The 21,375-nt window shown below is 44.1% G+C and overlaps 2 protein-coding genes and 1 long non-coding RNA gene across 3 annotated transcripts; 2 read left to right on the forward strand and 1 right to left on the reverse strand.

Annotated features, from left to right (window-relative positions):
- The first annotated feature begins 1,290 nt into the window (after positions 1-1,290).
- On the forward strand, positions 1,291-10,103 carry CUNH9orf78 (chromosome unknown C9orf78 homolog). The gene is made up of 9 exons (XM_007431256.4): positions 1,291-1,473; positions 1,635-1,694; positions 2,458-2,509; positions 4,121-4,191; positions 5,414-5,491; positions 6,757-6,954; positions 7,860-7,996; positions 9,047-9,145; positions 9,785-10,103. The coding sequence occupies exons 1-9, from the start codon at positions 1,391-1,393 to the stop codon at positions 9,874-9,876; spliced, it is 870 nt and encodes a 289-aa protein (XP_007431318.1). The 5' UTR covers positions 1,291-1,390; the 3' UTR covers positions 9,877-10,103.
- A 1,805-nt stretch (positions 10,104-11,908) lies between these two features.
- Positions 11,909-21,225, forward strand: TOR1A (torsin family 1 member A). The gene is made up of 5 exons (XM_007431255.4): positions 11,909-12,202; positions 13,706-13,971; positions 15,617-15,792; positions 16,432-16,559; positions 18,527-21,225. Exons 1-5 carry the CDS (start codon positions 11,989-11,991, stop codon positions 18,775-18,777), a joined length of 1,035 nt encoding a protein of 344 aa, XP_007431317.1. The 5' UTR covers positions 11,909-11,988; the 3' UTR covers positions 18,778-21,225.
- On the reverse strand, positions 15,680-18,533 carry LOC148214881 (uncharacterized). The gene is made up of 3 exons (XR_015797302.1): positions 18,313-18,533; positions 16,309-16,442; positions 15,680-15,811 (listed from the first exon to the last, which is right to left on the reverse strand). It is a non-coding gene; the product is annotated as an uncharacterized LOC148214881 (long non-coding RNA).
- Positions 21,226-21,375: the final 150 nt, after the last annotated feature.

Below are 21,375 nucleotides of genomic sequence, written 5' to 3' on the forward strand. Positions count from 1 at the left end.
CTTCCTCTGAATCCCCACAGCTTGTGGGGAGATGTCCCCTGGAGACCCGAGAGATGGGGGCAAGATGCCCTCTGGTTCCCCCATCGCTTTTAAGCGAGATACCACCCCCCCCTCAAGAAGGCTCCATAGCCTGCTCTCAAGAATACCAAGCAGGATCAAATGGGTCAGACCGCGGATGGGGCACCACTAGGAAATCCCAAGTCCCGGTTGGGAAGTCAGAAAAGCATTCCCCCAAAAAGTGACGGGAAACAATTTTGTGCTTTTTGCCAATTAAAATTCATCCCCCCCCCCAAACACCCCAGGAGTTGAGTTCAACTTGAAAGAGACTAGAAACACACCCCAACTTCGTTTGCCTGCTCATTGAAACAAGGCTGCTGGGGATTATGGGGAGATCCGGAGAGTCTACTTGACTGGTCTACAGTGTCAGGTGGCTATAAATCAGCGTTTCTCAACCTTGGCAACTTCAAGACGAGTGGACTTCAACTCCCAGAATTCCCCAGACAGCCCTGCTGGCTGGGGAATTCTGGGAGTTGAAGTCCACTCGTCTTGAAGGGTCCAAGGTTGCAAAACAGTGGTGTACATCATTTGAAATTGCAAATCCTACTATTCTCAGATGAATGACCCGACCCTTAATACACTCATTTAAATTTTGCTAGGAAACAAGACAAACTGTGTCCCGGACAAACTATCATCCAATAACCACCTGCTTTTGGATGTGACGGAGCATGCATGTAACATGTACATTGTAATCCTGCTTGCAAGGCTTTGCCCCTTGAATTCAGGGATAATGCAACAGCAATGCGTGTGAACATTGAGAAAGGGGCAATGTCCTACCTTGCAGGGCTGTTGTTACCGTCTCCTTCCGAGCCGCCCAATAATAGGCAGCCCTGCTTTCCGCCCAGAGACCATAAACTCTGAAAGTGTAGATGTGACTGCGCATTTGTTTGCCATGCTGAGAATCTAAGCAAGGATAGTCCCCCGTGGGAACGGATTGACACGCAGCGCGAAAGCCAGCCTTTGCTGCCGGGCATCGCTGTAAAAAAAAAAAAATGCCCGCTTGGCTGCACGGATTTGGAATTTGTACCGCTGGAGTACACCCGAAACAAATAAACCAAAATTCAGCAGGCCAACATAGCAACAGGGGACCCGTCCTCTCTTCCTTGCATTGCCCGTCTATAGTTTCCTACGTCTACGGACGCCGCCTTCCAGCCCAGCCGGACGAAATCCTCTGCCCTGACCTTCTGAGGGCAACGAGAGCCGCAGCGGGCGGCTTCGGCGCGCGAGGGTGACGTCACGCGGCGCGCGACCCCAGGCAGCAGAAACAGGAAGAGCTGCGCAGCAGCCCCTTTTAGCAGAATTGGTGGGGAAGGTTGAGGGTCGTTGTGCGTCCATGCAGGCCGGGAAGACTTTTCGCCGGAGGAGGGTGGACTCCGAGGAGGAAGAGGAGGATGAGCAAGTGGCCGAGGAGGTTCGGTAGGTGCCAGTGGGGGCTTGAAATATTTGGGGGGGGGGTAGAAATTTGCAGGGAGGTCCAAGAAGAGGCATTTTGCTTCTGTTCTCTTTGTCTTTCTAATCAACTATTATTCTTATTCTTATTCTTATTCTTATTTCTGTTCTATGGTTCTGCTCCCAAGATTAAAGCTGGAAGAAGCGAAGGAAGTACAGAGTTTAAGGAGGAGGCCAAACGGAGTCAGGTAATTCTCAGTTTTCCATGGAAGCCTTTTACATCAAGGCCATCTTTGGAGCGAGCCCAAATCGAGATTTGTGGTGGACTGTTCATATCCCTCGGCTTCCGACAAACATCTGGCGCTCCTCGTGAACGTGGTGGGGTGTTCCCACGCCGACCCTTTGGCTAGGAATTGCTTGCTTCCACCCCAACCTCACCGGCCTGTTGCACGGAGCCGCCTGATGGTGGTTTGTCAGTCAGGGTTTGGGGAGTGTGGGAACCTGATGAGGTCAAGGATAAGCAAGGATTTGAACATGGGGCTCCCTAATCCTAGTTTAGCGCTGCAGCTGTACTATTCTGACTCTTTAATGCTGACAATTATATATATATATATATATATATTCCCAAGGAAGGAAAGGAATCTTAAACTATCCTAAGTACAGATAATCCCCAGTTTAAGGATGAATTCCGTTCCCAAGGTCTATCCTTCAGTCAAATTTGTACATAAGCCGGAACAGTATTATTGTATAATACTGTATAAAGTCTTACGTAATGAACTCGAACTATTGTGTATTGAACTTGAATCATTGTGTATTTAATTTGAATTTTGCTACAATAAGCTCCGTTCTTAACTATGGGTCGTCCTTAAACCGGGTATTCTTAACAGGGGGACTCCCTAACTATAACTCAAATTGACACTGGATTGTATTGTTATCAGATTTGACATAAAATAGGGAGGTTCTCTTAAGTCGCCCTAATTCTTTGTTCTTGTCTGGTTTTTTTTTGTCAAGTGCTGCAGCCTTGCTTGTTGGAGAGAAGCTACAGGAAGAGACTAATTTGGTGGTAAGATCAGAGTGGGAAGCATTGAAATGAGAGGCTGAAGAAAGTAATTGTGAATTGAAATTATTCTCAGTTCTGGCACGTCGTGTTGCGTCGTCATCTTAAGCAGGGCTGACAAAATTGCTTTAAGTTCATCATCGACAGGAGTGAAATTTGGGTCCTGATTTGAGGCAAGGGATAATAATCAGGGGCCATAAAACACGTGGTGCTTGTGAATAAAGCATTTTGAGTCGTGGCTTCAAACGTTGAATAGATTGGAGTGTTTTCTTCCATTAATTGTATCTGGACTTGCTTTCTTGTATGGATGCTATATGCATGAGAGGGAGTTGGGTTCGTCTGAATGTACCATAAATCCTTGATTTTACAGACTTGGGATTTAAGGCAAGGTTGTAATTCACTAAATCTGAGTATAATGCTCTACATTTGAGTCCAGACTTTGCAACTCCATCTGGACTAGATTTGTACGCTTGAAGTACACTGGGAACAGTTTACGCACATATAAAATGGCATTTGCCACTGACAAATATTTAGCCTAATTACAGGAGACCCTTCCCCGCTTTAGCCCATTCAATCAAAGGTTTGCTCTTCCGTCAGGTCCATTTTTAGTAATCATAACTGCTCATCTCAGCATGACTTACTACCAACTAGAATTTCATTCAAATTCTAAGCCTACCTTCTTAGTAATAAGGCCCAGTAAGTGGTTGCATTTCCACATGTTAAAGCCAGTTAAAGAATTAAACTACAGTATTTTCTGGATTACACTGAATCATAAACCCACCAACGTGGACTCTTCCGCCAACATGCTGAGCTAAAACAACTCACCAACCAAGGGGACAATAAACTTAGCATATTCTGCAGATGCTAAGTCTTCAATTAGCCTGGTTTAAACACAGCATCAGAGCTAACTTGTGCATTAGTACAATGCACAATTAGTACAAGTGCAGTGACTCACCCCGATTCAAATTTCTGTCTAGGCCTGCTCTTGAAAGAACAGAAAAATCCATCGCATTCAAAGAACTCCAGATCAGGAAGTTAAATTTCCATTTATTTTGCTTTTGCTTTGCGGCAGACCTGGAGATGTATGTCATTGCATAAACGATGTAAATCAGTGCAGAAAATGTAACGTGCATGGTTTGAATGATGACGTCATTATGCAAATTGGGTAAATCCCTGTGGCGAGGTTCTTTTGTATTTAACGGACATTTGGATATAACAGACACCCTGCTCCCCATCCCTAATGTGGTTGAGTGATGTGCAAACCCAGCCAGTTTTGGTGCATTCAATTAATAGTGATTAAAGAACTCATGATTTAGTGCAGTGTTTCTCAACCTCAGGAACTTTAAGACGGGTGGACTTCAACTCCCAGAATTCCCCAGCCAGCAAGGCTGGCTGGGGAATTCTGGGAGTTGAAGTCCACCCGTCTTAAAGTTCCTGAGGTTGAGACACACTAATTTAGTGCAATATGTCATCTCGGTGACTGAGGAAGCCTGGTTGAGTAAATCAACACTTATAGCCCTTTAATTCCACTATTTACATTTCTCCAGCATCTTCTCCTACACCTGCAAAAAGATCCTGAGAGTCTTCTCTGTTTTTTTATTCTCCCCACATTATCAGGACGACCCCTTTAAGATTAAGTCGGGTGGAATGGTGGACATGAAGAAATTGAAAGAGCGAGGCAAGGACAGGTGGGTCCATGGTCATCCAATGACATAAAGCACTTCATTTAAAATTTTGTTGCCCGTGGCAAACTAGCACAGCAGGGGACCTTGAAGGAATGGGCAGTGTTTAGCTTTGAGAAGACCGAGAAAGGACATGATGTCCACCTCAAGCCATGAGGACATCAAAATAACAGTGCGCTATGGTGATGTACTTGCATCATGACACATTAGCGTGATGGCTTCATCACTTATCTCCCATGAGGATAATGTTCTTCTTGGACTTGAAAGGGATGTCACACAGAAGGTCAACATCTGTCTTTGGCACAGAGCAAGAAATGGAGTAATAGATTTGGGGGAGAGTCTGGGAGAGTCATGGAAGGAATGGTAGACAGGAATAACCAAGAGATAAGACGTAGGCTGGATCTGTTGGGAGCTTGTCTCATAAATGGCAACTCAGTCCAGGTGGGGAAAAAATTAGAAACAATTCAAAATATCCAAGAGGTTCTGCCTTAATGAACTCACTATTAAATCAGATTTGGAAATCCCCTTTGCAGTTTCCAAACTGTTGGCATTTGCCCCAATAGTAGCATCAAACTCTTATTAAAGTCTGGGTAATTCTTGTTTCCTTGGTCGTGCTGTGTGGGGCTTGACGAGGTTTAGGTGACAGGATGACTTTTTATGATTGACCATTATGAAAAACTTCCTAAGAGTCAGAGCAGTTTGACAGGGGAACCCATGACCAAGGATGGACTCTCCTCTGCTGGATGTGTCCAAGCAAAAGCTGGACAGCCACCTTTTGGAGATGCTTGAATATGGATTCCAACAGTGAGGTGGACTCCATGGCCTTGATGACTTGATGGCTAAGACAAATTGGCATGTGGTTAAGTGTTAGAAAAGAACATTTATTGATAAAATCAACAGTGGAGCCAATGATCTTGAATCAGCCTACAGCTGTAGAGGACCAGTGGGCAATCTTAGGAAAAGATGCAGCTGCTTTAAAAGGTTGCAGATGGATGCCACGGCTGCACCATTGTGTGCTCTTTTGGCCTGCACCTTTTTTGGCCTCTCCACATAGATGTTCATGGTTTGTGCTGCTTAGGAATGATGGGAACTGGAACCCAACATCTGGAGGGCATCTGATTATGAAAGATGGGCTTGAGAGTTTACTAAAGATTAATTCTGATGCTTTCTGCTCTTGATGGTGCTTACAGTGGTTTTCAAAGAAGTCATCTTTGTCACCTTCTTACAGGATCAGTGAAGAAGAGGACCTCAACCTTGGCACCTCATTTTCAGCCGAGACCAACAGAAGGGATGAAGATGCAGACATGTAAATGGCTTGTTGGCTGTTGGCCACTCTATTGCCCACAAAGCGGTGTTTGGAAGGGTGGTAGAAGCCACCAACTGAAGAAGTAGAAGAACTATGCTGCAGTTGGCTGATTCAGCCAGGCTTGGCTAGGTTCATGTGACACACTAAGCCTTAAGACAGTTCACAAACCGCATGAGTTGGCTTCTTAGAATTAGCTGAGCCCAAACCAGCCACCTCACCTGATGACTTAATGCATCCAGCGTCCTATCAACCTTTGTACCGTAGTAATAACAGAGCTACAACAAGGCTATAGCTGTAATGACAAATCTATGTAGCGAAAGAATGGAGCCACAAGATAATAAGTCATAAAATCGTTCCCTTTCTTTCCTTTCTTCCTCACTTCCTCTCTTTCCTTTAATTTTAATTTTCTTTTTTCCTCTCCTCTCTCCTTCCTTCCTTCTTCTCATTCCCATCTCCTATTTCTTCTTCTCATTCCCATCTCCTTCCTTCCTTCCTTCCTTCCTTCCTTCCTTCCTTCCTTCCTTCCTTCCTTCCTTCCTTCCTTCCATCCTTCCTTCCTTCCTTCCTTCCTTCCTTCCTTCCTTCCTTCCTTCCTTCCTTCCTTCCTTCCTTCCTTCCTTCCTTCCTTCCTTCCTTCCTTCCTTCCTTCCTTCCTTCTCTCCCTCTTCCCTCCCTCCCTTCTCTCCTGCCTCCCTCCCTCCCTTTTCCCATCTTCTTCCTTCCTTGACTTGTTTTAATTCTTGCATGTGAAAAGTGTCAGGTTATTGTTAATGATTTTATTTAAGATAGCTTTTCTGTAAACTCCTCTGGCTCCTTAGGGAGAAAGAGCAGTACAGAAATTGAATAAACTAAAATGCATGGCAGAAAAGAGGGATATATTGACATAAAGAAATCATTACAAATTATATATAATAGGTGAAAAGGCCAATGAGCTCTGTTGCCACGGAATGTCAAGTATTGATTAGAGGACATCAGATTATTTCACACCTTGTCAACTTGATAGAATATTCATAAACTGGATGTCAATAGTTAGACAGTTGGAATTTGAAAGGAAAGACAGGCAAACGTTCTGCCTTTTTCTCTTTTTCCCTTCACATTGATTTTCTTTTTGTGCTGTGTTTGTTAAATTGTAAGCTCGGGGTGAGGCAGGTGTGATGTCAAGGATTATACGAGCGATGGTTCAGCTCCGCTAGAAAGCAGCAGATCATTCATGGTTGTCCTAGACCAGAGTAAATGCTGAAGTTGGGTTCTCTTGTACTCTTCAGGATGAAGTACATCGAAACTGAGCTGAAGAAGAGGAAAGGGATTATGGAGAACGAGGAGCAGAAAGTGAAGCAGAAGAATGCAGAGGACTGTCTGTACGAGCTTCCAGAGAGCATCCGTGTGTCTTCAGCCAAGAAGACGGAAGAGATGCTGTCCAATCAAATGCTGAGTGGGATCCCTGAGGTGGACCTTGGAATTGAGTAGGTGGACATTTTCTGATGCTTGTCTTCTTCGGTAGGATGAGAGTTAGTTCTTGCTCAGTCTGAGTCGAACAAGCTGATATCAGATCTGTCCGGCACAAGTCTTGAAAACTGAGCCCCCGTATGCAGGACTTGCTTGTGAGTAGTCATCCGAATTCTTTCATAATGGCTTCACAGATTTGCTGCAATTCAATTCCCGTCAGAAGTTCCTGGATTCCTGCAGGCCTGTTGATTGTTTCCAGGGAGAAACTAGATGAGTAGCAGGGTCTTAAAAGGGAACAGACGGGGCAAACTGAGGGGGGTGGGTGAGAGGGACAGAATGGCGAGGCTTAAACTCAGGCAGATGTTGGGGAACGAGGGGAGAAAGGAAGCTGTTGGTCCAAGAGAACTCCGAGGCTGCCTTTTTCATAACCCAGAGTCGCTGAGAGCTGGGCAGCGTATCCATTTCATAAATTATTGCTGGTATTGTTATTACTGACTTGCTGTGGTCTGGAAAATATCTCAGCCTGGTTTTATAGTAACTTTATTAAAGATTACAATTACGACAGTGAAAACTCATGCAAACGAAAAACGAAAACAAATAGAAGGTGCAGAAAAAAAAGAAGGAAAAAGTAGAAAGAGAAATGGAAAAGGAAGAAATAATAAGAATATAGTAAAGAAAAGAAATATATAAAGAAATGACTTCCCCCTTCATCACAACAAGTATAAACCATTTTAGTAACTTGTCACCTTCTCTTAAAATGCAACAAATGAGCTCTTTTGCCCATATCCCATCTTTTATCTATAAACAAATCCCCAAATTCACTCGGCTCTTCGTTCTGCCGAGGTCGTCTGTCCCCCGTGTCTTCCCCGGAAGTCCGAAAGAATTTCAGCCTGATTTTGTGGCTTTTGGTGGTTCTCCTTAGGGCCAAGATAAAAAACATAATCTCGACCGAAGAGGCCAAGGCAAGATTGCTGGCTGAGCAGCAGAACAAGAAGAAAGACAGCGAGACCTCCTTCGTCCCCACCAACATGGCCGTGAATTATGTCCAGCACAACCGATGTGAGTGCCCAAGGGTTTAGCCTCGCTGTTCTGGGCCAAAGCGGGTTGGCACAGGATCAAATGGAAACTGGCAGATTGGGTTGATACTGAACAAGGTTGAGGTTAGAATTAATTGGGTTTATGGAATGGAACCCGATGGCTGTGCGCATACCCAATGCAAAACCATAAAATATAATAATAATAGGTTTTGCACGCCACGGTGGGTGAACTTGCACATCACGCAAGGATCAAACATAGAAAACCCGTCTGGGTTTGACTAAGTGGCCACGTTTGCATGCCACACTTTAATCTGGGGACTGAATTTATTTATTTTCTGGTTTTATCCCACATACTGGAGCATCAGGCACCAAGGGGGCTGGATGAACACTTCATGCTTAGCCACCAAAGAATGAACCAAGTTAACGCTAAACAAACTTAGCATGGGGTGTGAAGGTTCTGCTCATTCTTTACCCAACCTGGTTTAATGTCTTGTGAGAACAAAGCAAATGTATGAGCTTAGCCCATTGGAATCCATCTCCAAAATATTTTGTATTATTTTATTTGGGAGTGTAAATAGGGAGCTGGGTATATGCCAGTCAGCTTATACTCGGATTTCCCTTTATTGTCTCCACAACAATCCTATGAGGTAGGTTGGCTGAAAGAGAGGGGGACTTGAACCCAGGTGTCCCCCACTCCTAACCCAACATCACCCACCATCCTTTACTGGCTGGAGGTAAATCTTAACTTGACCACCCCATCTGAGCTAGCAAACTGCGGCTTCCCTGTGTACTGCCCCTCCAGGACTGGAAACTGTGGTTGATTCCTTGCTTGGGTGGCAAACGCAAGGCATAGTTTGAGGGGTCAGATGTTAGGATAAACTGTGGCTTGATCTAAGCCTGGAAGGAACATGGATGGAAAAGAAAGATGACAGATGATTCTCAAATGTTCTTAAAAGTTTGCTCACAGAGACCAAATCATGGTTTGGTGTTCCCCCTCTGAAACACCATAGTCTGAAAGCTGCAAACCTAGGTTCCTCTGCTACCACGCTCAATTTGGTGTGTCTCTTTTCAGTTTATCACGAAGAGCTGAATGCTCCAGTAAGAAGAAATAAAGAGGAACCGAAGGCTCGACCTCTGAGAGTGGGAGACACTGAGAGACCAGAAATGGAAAGTAAGTCACGTGTACAGAGGTGTTAAGCGAATCATCATGTGACCGGACCCAATTTTACAACCTTTTTTGGGGCAGTTGTTAAGTGAATCACACAGTCATTAAGTGAATCACGCAGTTCCCCATTGATTTTGCTCGCTGGAAGCCAGCTGGGAAGGTCGCCAATGGCGATCACGTGACCCCGGGACACTGCAACCACTTAAGTGCGAGCTGGTTGCCAAGCGCCCGAATTTTAATCCCATGACCGCGGAGACCCTGCAATAGTTGTAAGTGCGAGGACCATTCGTAAGTCAATTTTTTAGCGCTGTTGTAATTTTGAACAGTTGCTAAGCAAACGGTCGTTAAGCGAGGACTACCTGTACTTTTTGTTTATTCTATAATGTTTCTTATGTATCTTACCTATAAACCACTGAGAGTCTTTTAGAGATTCAGTGGTCTAATAACAACACCACCACCAACAATGATACATTTGGAGCATATTATTCGCAGCTTTGTCATCATCAATAAATAGAAAAGGGTTTGCTTTGCCAACCGCTAGGAAGGTTGAATGCCATTCGTCTGTATCTTGTAGCTTTTCTTCCTGTTTCATCTCTTGCGAATTCCTGACCCTTAGTTTGAGATGTCCCTTTCTGACTTTCATAGAATCTCCTCCGAACCGCAAGCGCCCGCCAAATGAGAAAGCCACCGACGACTATCACTATGAAAAATTTAAGAAGATGAACAGGAGATACTGAAGCCACCTTGTTTGGTTCTCCTACTCTGGACTGTCGTGAGGTTCCCCACTTCTGTTGGCCTGAGGATGAAACGCAGAGGCGCTGTGAAAAGGGGCTATTTCTCATTCTCTGTCGATGTTCCCTTTGCTTCCGCCCTGAAACTCCCCCTGCGTGATAGTTACCAATTCATCCTCTTCATGTTCAAATGTATTGCATTTCCAGGGGTAAAGATTTCTATTTTAAGCAAAGGATGGCCTGAAGGATTTGTCTGTCTGTGTGGTCCACATGCGATGACGTAGGATGGAAATTTGAATTCTCGCCATCCCGCCAAAGATCTCAAATAAGTTACCTGGTTCTCTCCGGCTGTTTTTATGCTCTGTCAACTTCCCATCACCATCTGCCTGTGGTCATGTTGAGCTATGCACCATCTTTGATCCCCAGAAGCAACTGTGAGTTGCTGATGACAAACCTAGATATCTGCTCTTGTTTGGTACCGATTGCTAGGCAGCACATTCTGGAGACACAAAAGGATGTTTTTATCTTCAGGCTCCATGATCTAGACCCATGGTTCCCAGCCTCTAGCATCTGAAGTTCCATCCTTCATTCTAAGAACCAGGGTCCCACCAAGCTAGCTACAAAAAGTCAAATGTTTCAAGAATGACATATAAATACACACACACACACACACATTACGTTATCTTTCCTGATATATTAGAATAGGTTTTAATGACATCGTGATATTGTTGCCATTTTTTTGATGCTCCTCATGTAAAATGAGTTAAGATTAAGTGGGGCTGAACCAGGAATTGCCACAACGGGGGCGTTCTTCTCCTAAGGGCAGATGAAAAGTTACATATCCATATAACAAGAGCTAACTAATGCAAAATATTACTTTATTTGGGCTTCTAAATCCTTAGAGCCTGTTTCAGTCCTTTACTCAGCCAGGGAGTGTTGACTTTGCTTTCCTTCTTCTTAGACTGTTTTTGTCTATGCTGGGGAATTCTGGGAGTTGAAGTCCACATATTGTAAAGCATAATGGATGGGGAATTCTGGGCGTTGAAGTCCACGCATCTTAAAGTTGCTGAGATTGAGAAACACTGATCAAGGTTCTAAGCGCTTTCCAGATGTGTGAACTTCAGTTCCCAGAATTCCTAGTCCACATTGTAGGAGGAGAGCCATGTTAGTAGCCCCAAATCAGAAGGAATCTAACTCACACATTTTATTAAAAGGCAGAAGCTTAGGGTTTAATAAGGTGTGAAGTCTGAAAAGGTGATACTAGATGCTCCTCCTTACTGGCTTAAAAAGAATATATTTTTCACACAGAAATCGATCAAGGGCTTTTTAACAGTATCATTTCCAGCCACATAGATTTAGTTGCAGAGAGGAGAGCCCAAAGCCAAATCGATAAAACAGCAATCACACGCGGACTTCCTATGCACAATTAAGGAAAGAGGAAGAGAAATTCCGTACAGTCCGTTGCTAAGCCCAGATGGAAGATTCTCCGGCGTGGTCCCAACCTTTTGGCATCCACGATGGCTCTTCATATGCTTTCCTGCTGTTTCTTTTCCTTGCTTTCAAACTGTTGCCCTGCTCCTTTTCCTTCTTTTTACATTTGCTTGGATTGTCCGCAAGCCATCAGAGTCCTGCTTATTTATTTACTTATTAAATTTATTAGGCCGCCCGTTTCCCCCCGAGGGTGACTATACCGCATATATAAGGCGGGCGGCTATTTAGCTCCGAGCAGTGAATCTCTTTGGGGAGATTTTTGCAAAGCCACGCAGTAGGGAAGCCCCTGGAAGAATTGCTTGCAAAGCACGCGAGGCTGAAACAGGGTCGGCACTTGGGGATCCAGGTGAACATGCATCCCGGCCAGCGGGGGGCGCTACGACAGGGCTTCTTGACCCGGGTCTACCGGCCGTGCGAAGATGCAGAAGCTAGAAATCCGGCCAGCTGCAACCCGAGGAAGGCGGGGAGACAAGGCCACGCCCCCTCCTTCCAGCAGCCAATCGCCTGCCCGCCCGCGCCGCCTGCCCGGCGCAAAGATGGCGCCCGCGGAGCCGGAAGCTGCGGGCCCGGAAGCGGAAGCGCGGCGCTGAGGTAAACTAGGCTGCGGCCCGGCCCCGGCTGCCGGCGATGAAGCTGCTCCGAGCGCGCGGGGCGGTGTGGGGCCTGGCCTTCGTGCTGTGGCAGCTGGGCCCGGCGGCGCAGGCGGTGGACCCCATCACCGTGGGCTTTGCATTGGCCGGCGCCGCCGCCTCGGCCCTCACCGGCATCATCTCCTACCCGAAGCTGTACTGCTACTTCGCCGAGTGCTGCGCGGACAGGCCGCCGGTGCTCGTGCGGGAAGGTAGCCTGGGGTGACGTCACGGCTTTGGAGGGGGCGGGGCAGCTGGGGCGAGGAGGAGAGCGTGGCAAGGCATGCTCTGACGTCAGGGGAGGTGGGCGGGGCGACGCCGCACGACGGGCGGTATTTAGTCCCAGGCTGCTCTTCCGCCTTTCCTCCTCTAGGGGGCGCGGGTGCTTCTTCCGCCTCCTCTTTCCCCTCAACAACCGCCCTGCGAGGTAGGCCGGCTAGGAGGGAGGAAGGGAGCAACTGGCCCAAAGTCACCCCCTGATCTTCCACAGCCTGCCTTGGGGGCCCCCTGGGGCCCTCTCAGGCCCTATACCTTTTGGTGGGGAGCTGGAGTAACTCCATTGAAAATAAGGATTAAGTAAGGATCCGGGGCATGCCCTTCAGAGCAAGAATGGGGAAAGCCTGCAAGGAGTCGAGGGATGAATTCCGGGTGTTGCTAGGTAAATATATTTACCTAATATTATATTATAATATATTATAAAATAATATGTATTATATCATATTATAAAATAATATATATTATGTTATAAAATATAATATATATAAATATATTAAATATATATTTAATTGGGGATATTTATGTTTTTATTGTCTTTATTCTCCTGGATTTTAATTGGAAGCCGCCCAGAGTCACCCTCTGGGGGAGATGGGCTGCGTATAAATTTAATAATAAATAAATAAATTCAGAAGGGAAATCAGTAAATAGCAGCAGCTTGGAATAAATAAGCCTTAGCAGCATCAAAGGTCTGCGTGCAGTTGCTGGAATAAGTTTATATGGAAAATGAGGGACGTAGCCTGTTTGGGGGGGGTACGCACTCGGGGGGGCACACTGGTGACCCCAGATCAGATGGGCTTGAGAGATTGCGCAGGCTGGTATCTGCAGCCCTTATTTCTGTCCCCTGTTGGGAATGTCATTTGAGGTGGGGGGCTTTCCTTTGTTAATATTTAGAGGGGGAGTCTTGCAAGCTGCAAACTGTCTTTTCCTCCTCTTGATGGCCCGGTGACTTTAGATATCAGCATATTTTATTCTTTGCTCAGAAGGTAGATAAAAACTATTCCTACAGAAGACCTTCAGATTCCAAGTTCAAATGTTTTATCTATCTATCTATCTATCTATCTATCTATCTATCTATCTATCTATCTATCTATCTATCTATCAGCATATTTTATTCTTTGCTCAGAAGGTAGATAAAAACTATTCCTACAGAAGACCTTCAGATTCCAAGTTCAAATGTTCTATCTATCTATCTATCTATCTATCAATCAATCAATCAATCAATCAATCAATCATATTTATATAGCTGCCCATCTCACACAAGGTGATTCTGGGTGGTGTACAACCATTAAAAAATAAATACATCGAAACAATTAGACATAAGAAAACTGTAAAAACACCCAAAATAGGAGGGGATAAAATTAATCATATTGATTTATCATACGTTCTTGATCACCAGAAAACGGTTCTTTTATTTGCTGCTTCTCCCACCCCTCCTGCAGAACTTCAGAAGAATTTGGAGAAGAAAGTTTTCGGACAACATCTCGTGTCAGAGGTGATTGTGAAAGCCGTCACTGGGTTTCTGACCAATTCAAATCCGAAGAAACCCCTGGCCCTCTCCTTGCACGGGTGGACTGGGACGGGCAAAAATTTCGTCAGTAAGATTATTGCGGAGAGCATTTACGAAGAAGGGCTGAGGAGCAGATACGTTCACCAGTTTGTGTCTACTTTGCACTTCCCGCATCAGCAGAACATTAGTCAGTACAAGGTGAGCGGATCCGGATTACGTTTCAGCGGGGTTAGGAAGCTCAACGTTTCTCTCGCTCGCCTGCCTTCCCAAATTGACGGGTGCATTGACCTCCAACCATTGCTTTAAAGCAGTGTTGTCCAAACTTGGCCACCTTAAGATGAGTGGACTTCCAACTCCCAGAATTCCCCAGCCAGAATTTAAAGCAACAGTGGGTGAGTTTGCCCGGCACTCTGAAGCCAAACAGACCAGGTTTATAAGCTCACCTTCCATGTGCAAGGGCATTCTAGGCCGGAAGATTGGCACTGCGGGCATTTTTCTACTGAGCCCCAAAACTAGGCAGAATTGGAGTTTCTCTTTGTCACACGGAGTTGATTTCAGCTGCTTTCTGGTGTGCTCATCTCAGGCCCAGGTTTTTGGATGCTCTGAGCACCGTTGAGTGACTTGGGGTGGGGACCAATTCATTCTTGTGCGGGGGGGAGATGGGATGCTTAACGGGACAGAAATATGTGTAGCTTTAGCAAACAATTGCCTGCAGTTCATTACTGATATTGCTTTGGTGTCCTAGACCACACGCTGAATTAATATAAGAGGTCTTAACCTTACGTAACCTTAGCATGAATTTTTAATTAAATAAGCCTTTAGATCCCAAATTCTCTGAAGGACACAAGGCTTCCTTGGGGGAATACGGATCGGATACTGGGCAGGCCTGCAAATTCCAGTACAGAATTTATTTTGCTTCCTTGATGAAGGAAAACCCCAGTTAACGCTTTAGAAAACCACAGGGAAAGAGAATATTAAGTTGTAAAACCGTGCATCCTCTGTGGCTTAACATTCATTATTTCTAAGCTTTATTGGGTTTTTTTGGAATAACATCCAGTTTTGAGCACCGGATGTTTGAAAGCTCCGTACAGGAAATCGTTGTTATGAAAGTCTTACGCGTTCGCTCAGTTTGTGAAGTTTAACTTCCGAAACTGGCTTCCAGTCATCCATTTCTTTTCTTTGGCTAAAACAGAATTTACTTGGGGGTTGAAGTAAAAAGATTTATGAAATGCAGCTGCTTTTCTGTACAGATTTTTTTTTTTTTGACAAATCCTTTCTCTTCAAAGGCTAATCAGCACCTGTACCAATGTTTATGCTTAGAAAACTGTGGGTGAGATTAATATGGTGACGCTCAGCAGTCACAAGTTGGAAATGGAATGGGTCATTCCAGGATGGGATTGAGGAGCAACCGAAAAAGTGAATTTCTGTGGACCTCCTTGGGCTCAGAGCGACTTTATTATATGTTACTTATTTCTGCTCTTTATATGTTTTAAGCAACATTAGAAGCAACATCAGAGGAGATTGAGGCATTCAGTGTTCCTGCTAAGCAAATGTTCAAGGATTTTCCTGTTTTCTGCAGGGGGAGGAAGAGGAGGAGGAGGGTTCAGGAATAAGAATATCCCTTGCCATTTCTGGTTCAGAATGCCATCCGAAGTATTTTCCCAGCATATTCTTTGAGAATAATTCCAGCCCACCCCCCTGCCACCTGGCCTACATCAGTTTAAACGACTTCATAGAAAAGCATTTTCTCTCACACTAGAGCATGGATGAAACACACACACACACGTGTTAAACTTTGCTTTCTCAATCATTCCGAAAGAAATGTTTGCTTTTAATCTTTTAGGACCAATTGCAAATGTGGATTCGTGGCAACGTGAGCACCTGTGGAAGGTCGATCTTCATATTTGACGAGATGGATAAAATGCACGCAGGACTCATAGACTCGATCAAGCCTTTCCTGGAATATTACGAACAGATAGATGGCATATCGTACCGAAAAGCGATCTTCATCTTCCTCAGGTCAGGCACCATGGCAGTGCTGGGCCACAAAAAAATATTTTAAAATGTATTTGCTGGAGAGAAACGTTCTCAGATTTCAGGATTGCAGTTAAAAAGGTTTGGGCTATTGTAAACCTAACCTCTGTCAATTGATGATTCTACAGATTTGTTTCATTCTCATGGTATTTTCTCAGCAAATAAGTGTGTTTTTTTAAGCCACCCAAACTTTACAGACCTATAAACATAATGTTTCTTTAGTATATGCAGTTCAGTCTGCAGCTTATATAATTAACCGTAATTTGCTCATTTTGTAAGCCCATGCTTTTTATATTTAAATGCTTAAATTCAACCCACCCAAACATACTTAGTTGTGTAAGCAGCGTAGCTCAAACCTATGGCTGATTTTTGTGGGCAGCTTGGACACAGGTGCCCTGTACTTTAGGGATTCTTACACAAAGGATGCAACGTTCCTGTTGCCCCTGCGAGAGGGTACGTCATGTAAAAAAGAAAAAAAAAACCTCTATGGATTTCTTTTACCTCTAGCCAAAAATGCTTGGATCTGGTGGCTGGCACTCTTTCCTTTTCAGCCCTGCTTCGCAGGATCGTAGAAGATGTGCATCTCCTCAACTCCCAGTGATTGAAAATCTCTTCCTTATCCAGCAATGCAGGAGCTGAAAAAATAACAGAGGTGGCCCTGGAATACTGGAGGAAAGGAAGGAGGAGGGAAGACCTGCCTCTGCACGTTATGCAACAATCGTTGTCAAACTCTGTCTTTAATAACAAAAATAGTGAGTAACACGTGCTTCCATTGTGTTATCAGCTTGGCATCTGGTTGTCCTGCGGTACCATTGAATGTACAAACACATTGACATCTCTTATTCCATCCTGCAGGTAGTCCTCGCTTAACAACCATTCGTTTAGCAACAGTTTGAAGTTACAGTGGTGCTAAAAAAGGGACTTAAGACTGGTCCTTGCACTTATGACCATTGCAGAGTCCCTGTGGTCATGTGACAATCCAGGCACTTGGCAACCAGCTCTCATGATGGTTGCAGAATCCTGGAGTCACGTGATTGTCATTTGCAACCTTCCCAGCTGGCTTCCGGGAAGCAAAATCAAGGGGGAACCGTGTGATTTGCTTAACGACCATGTAGTTTGCTTAATGACCATGGTGATTTGCTTAGCAACCGCTGCAAAAAAGGTGGTAAAATTGGGTCCTATTTGCTTCACAACCACCCCGCTTAACAACCAATTTTCTGGTCTCTATTGTGGTTGTTAAGTAAAGACTACCTGTAGTGATTTACCCTAGTCCAGGCAGTGATGGTGACTAGTCCAGGCAGTCATCAGGAGTCAACAAAGACTTGAAGGCACCCAAAAAAAAAATAGTAACAGAATCTTGCAAGTCTGAAAGTGTTTCCCCCCTTTCTCGCTTTACCTTTGTGTGAACTAGGGTAACCTAGTTCTAGAACCTATCTGAGATGTTTTTTCAAATTAATTCGTTGGAGCCAGCTCAAGCTCTGCTTATCCGACCATCGCCTTGGCTCTTCCTCCGGCCCTTCAAGGCCGTTCCCATGCTCTCTACGTTAGCAGAGTCAGATGCTTGACTCAAAACCGCCCCTTTGAGGTTAGCACGCTTGTAACCTTCAATCGTATCGATCGAAAGCCTTAACTGATTGCAGCCGTGATGGGCAGCAGAGGTCAGTATCTGTAGACCAGTCTGGGTGGTGACCATGTTGTACGGAAGATGTTGGTTTGGAATGTAAGAGGTGCCAGTGCTGAAGAGTGTGAAGTAACAAAGGAAGGGAAGGGAGGCTTGAAATTGTATGTTTCAAAGCTAAAAGAATATGCACTGACATTGTTAGCTAGTTTAATAATGAAACATTTGCAAGAAGAACATCAAGCCCAAATCTCAATGAAGGTGGTCTGATTTTTTGGAAGGGAATGAATGAGCATGCAAGGAAGTGAGAGGGCTTAAGAAGAATGAAAGGGCTAATATATATATTTCAAAAAGTATGAGCTGATGCCATCTAGATTGTCATCGATACATGTAAGGGTAGGTATCTATAGGCTGGTGACAGTGTGTGAGTTACACTCCAGTGACACTCTGAACTAGAGCTGAATTTGGGGGAAAACTTTTTGAAGGAAAGCAAAAATTACTCTGCTAGCGGTCGTGAATTGAGGGTGGAAGTGAGAGGAGGGTGTCCAGAAAAATGAAACTGAAAACCAGATAGGAAGGTGACCGGCGAGAATCTGCTTAGAAAGGTTCTGTTTGTTTTGACTGTGCGGTTTAAGTAGAAATTTATTCACGCGTACACATGGCAAAGGAGGTGCAAAGTGGTGTGTAGATGTGGTGGAAGCCAGGATAGAGAGGTCCCATGGGTGGCATTGATGGAAACTTATATAGGCTTTTAATTGTATATTTATTTATTGTTTTTAATGAGTCGTGAGCCACCCAGAGTCCCCCGTTGGGGGGAGATGGGTGGGGACAAATGTAATAAATAAACTCATTTTAGCTATGTTTATTTCCTTTTTCTTATTCCATACCTGCCATTTCTTTCTTATTTCTCTTCTGTGCTCTGCATAACGTTGCTTATCCTAAAGGGGAATCATGTTAGGGCTGTGTCCCTGTTGATCAAAACTTCCCGTACTGAGGCTGACAAACATCCTATTCCATCTCCTCCTGAAACAAATACTTGCTTTTCTTCTTGGCAGCGTTACCAGCGAATCCCGTTTAAGAGAACACCGTTTTTTCTTGCAGGTGGTTTTTGGCACAGCAGCCTGATCGACCGAAACGTCATCGATTACTTCATTCCGTTCCTTCCGTTGGAAATCAGGCACGTGAAAATGTGCGTCGAGGCCGAAATGCGATCGCGGGGCTACCCGATCAATGAGGATATAGTGACCCGCGTCGCAAACGAGATGACCTATTTCCCCAAAGAGGAGCGGATCTATTCAGACAAAGGATGCAAAACAGTTTACACAAAACTAGATTTCCATTATGACGTCTGACCGTTTTCTGCTTTAAACTGTGTAGAAGGAAAAAAAAAACAGAACCTTTTTACAGGACTTGGAGAAACCCAATCACCTTTTTTCTGATTTTTTAAAAAGATTTTAATCTATGTAAATAGGACAATTACTTGAGGCTGGGGGAGGAACTTGATTCTTGATTCTAAAATTGTTCTTGTTTGTGGGTTAAGAGAATGGTTTATAGGTCCACCTGCTGTGATGCTGTTTTAATTACGACTGCATTTTGGTCTATTTCATCAGCGCCTTATGGGCTAAATCCATATATAGGATTGATTTGGAAGCGAAAGTGGTTCTAATTAGATCATAGTTGGTTGATATGAAAAGCACTTTGATTTTTTTAAACACTTGTGACTCCTAAGAAATGAAGGAATGTTTTTGAATCCATGCCTTTTTTTAAAAAGAGCATCCTGCAAATTATTAACTTATAGATTCATTTCATAATATTGAGGCAGGTGGCTGCTAATGTACAGTTAATTTCAAATGGCTCTGAGGGTATCTTTAAAGGTACTTTTAAAGATTTTCAGGAGTTCTTTCACGAGACCAGTGTGGGGGCCAAAAAAGAAGGGGGAAAAAAAAGTCCAGGAAAGTGGTGTAGGACTGCGAAAATGGTCAAGCAGCGAAAGATTCGACTGTATTTTCTGTATTTTTCTGATAAGACACAACAGGCCATCTTAACTCCTGCCCAGGGTGAACAGCAGACATATTCTAGGTGCTTTGAGAATCACCTGCGATTCCTTTAAGAAGGATCCTGTCAGAACCCATTCAGAGAGAAAGCAGCGTCGTCTTAATCCCGGGAGACAGAGTTTGTGAGAATATTCTGATGCAATCAGTACTGTAGCAAAATGTTCTTTTCCTCTACCCCATCCAAATAAAGATGGCTTAGTGAAACAGCTGTCCATAGCAAGACGGTATTCATCTCTTACAGGGGTTTGTTGAACCGTACTGAAGTATTTTTCTGAGTAAAGAAAAACTAACCAAGCCGGCTGCAAATTCTGCAGGTCGTTGTCCTGCCCCGTCTGGTGAAAAATGCTGAAAGGGGCCTTCTTGGAGGTCCAACTTACCTAGATCTGCTAGTCTCTTTGGGTAATCTTGTGGAAGGCTCCTGTGGATAATCTTTGCCCTGTCCTGTATATGGTATGATGGAAAAAGAGGGGACTAATAAAAAGGCCTCCCCTCCAATATTTTTCCAAAGTCTCTCCATCCGTTTTAGGATTTTACAGGACTCCACCGATCCTGGTGTCAGGGTTATCCTTAAAAACTTCTATACTATTTTTCTTTTCAACCAGGTGGGGAATTCTGGGAGTTCCAGTGTCACCCTGCTGGGGAATTCTGGGAGTTGAAGTCCACACTTCTTAAAGTCGCTGAGGTTGAGAAACACTGTCGTAAAGCATCTCCCTCAGGGAGGAACATCAGAGTCCCTCCAGCAGAAATGCCTCGTGACTTCCTTTGTGCATTATTACCACGTCGTGTTGGGTGCGATGGACTCGGCCAACCGGGCTGCTGTGTCGCAGAGCCTACAAAATGCAAGCCGGGCCACAGGCCAGCCCTGCAGCTTACCTCCTTACCGTTCAAACTGTATTTTGGTTATCAAGCTTTCAGCAAAAACCATGGCTGAATTAAGTCTACAATTCTATTTCTGTGCTTGGCTGGGTTCTTCATCAAGAATTTAAAGGGAATGAACTCACAGCTAAATTTGTAACTCCCACTGAGCATAGCTATATGTGCATGTGGTCTGTATTCATGCCACACGATTGAGAAAATGCCTTCTACGTTAAGCTGTATTTATTGTGGGCTTTTTTTCCCACAGGCAAGTTTAAGCAAATTTTAAAAAATGGGTTTATTTGGTAATAATGTTGCAATGTTTGTCTGGTATGAAGTAGTAGGTGTGATGAAGAATAAAAAAATACTACTGATTAGTAATACAGGTGGTTCTTGTTTTGCAACCACAATTGGGACCGGCAACTTAGTCATTAAACAAAGCGGTCGCTAAGTGAAAAATCCCATCACCACAACTGTACTTATGATTTTACACAGGACAATGCGTACTCATTGACTAATGGTGAATATGTGACAAATGCTGCGAAGGTCGTAAGTGTGAGCATCAGTTGCAAAGTTTTCAACACCGTCATAACTGCAGTCGCTAAATGAGGACTACCTGTATATTATGCTAGACCCCCAAAAGTAACATTTTCATTCTACTCCATCAGTGGCTTTTTCTCTTCTTCTAAACCAATGGAAGGATTTTTTTAAAAAAAATTGTGAATAAACAGTTTGTGCCAAACTCTACTTTCTTTTTGTCTTTATATCCGCTGATTGAAAAGCTGTGGAAACTTAATTATTGTGGTTTGCAGTTGAGGAGGAGATTTAAATCAAGATGCTCAATGTTCTCTGCCACGGCCTCTCTGGAAAAGTCTCAAATAAATGTGCACATCTTACAAACTTGATTTTAACTGTAGGATGAGAAAAACATCCTTGGCTAAGCACATTGATCTCTCGAACTACTACTTGGCGACTGTTGTAGGGTGTTTTATTTTAAAAATGCTCCATTGATAATGTTTTTATTTTGTTGTTAGCTGCTCA

This window comes from Python bivittatus, unplaced genomic scaffold, assembly GCF_059951505.1.
Source record: "Python bivittatus isolate LINGU-HERP-01145 unplaced genomic scaffold, Pbiv_v1 ctg000160_np1212, whole genome shotgun sequence".
NCBI classification, from domain to species: domain Eukaryota; kingdom Metazoa; phylum Chordata; class Lepidosauria; order Squamata; family Pythonidae; genus Python; species Python bivittatus.

What these genes read in the sequence shown, in the direction of transcription:
- CUNH9orf78 (XM_007431256.4), top strand. Translation starts at nt 1,391, where the DNA reads ATGCAGGCCGGGAAGACTTTTCGCCGGAGGAGGGTGGACTCCGAGGAG. An exon ending in AGGAGGCCAAACGGAGTCAG is followed by an intron (nt 1,695 to 2,457) that starts GTAATTCTCAGT and finishes TTTTTTGTCAAG; the next exon opens with TGCTGCAGCCTTGCTTGTTG. An exon ending in GAGGTGGACCTTGGAATTGA is followed by an intron (nt 6,955 to 7,859) that starts GTAGGTGGACAT and finishes GGTTCTCCTTAG; the next exon opens with GGCCAAGATAAAAAACATAA.
- TOR1A (XM_007431255.4), top strand. Translation starts at nt 11,989, where the DNA reads ATGAAGCTGCTCCGAGCGCGCGGGGCGGTGTGGGGCCTGGCCTTCGTG. An exon ending in AGAACATTAGTCAGTACAAG is followed by an intron (nt 13,972 to 15,616) that starts GTGAGCGGATCC and finishes TTAATCTTTTAG; the next exon opens with GACCAATTGCAAATGTGGAT. An exon ending in TGTCTTTAATAACAAAAATA is followed by an intron (nt 16,560 to 18,526) that starts GTGAGTAACACG and finishes TTTTTCTTGCAG; the next exon opens with GTGGTTTTTGGCACAGCAGC.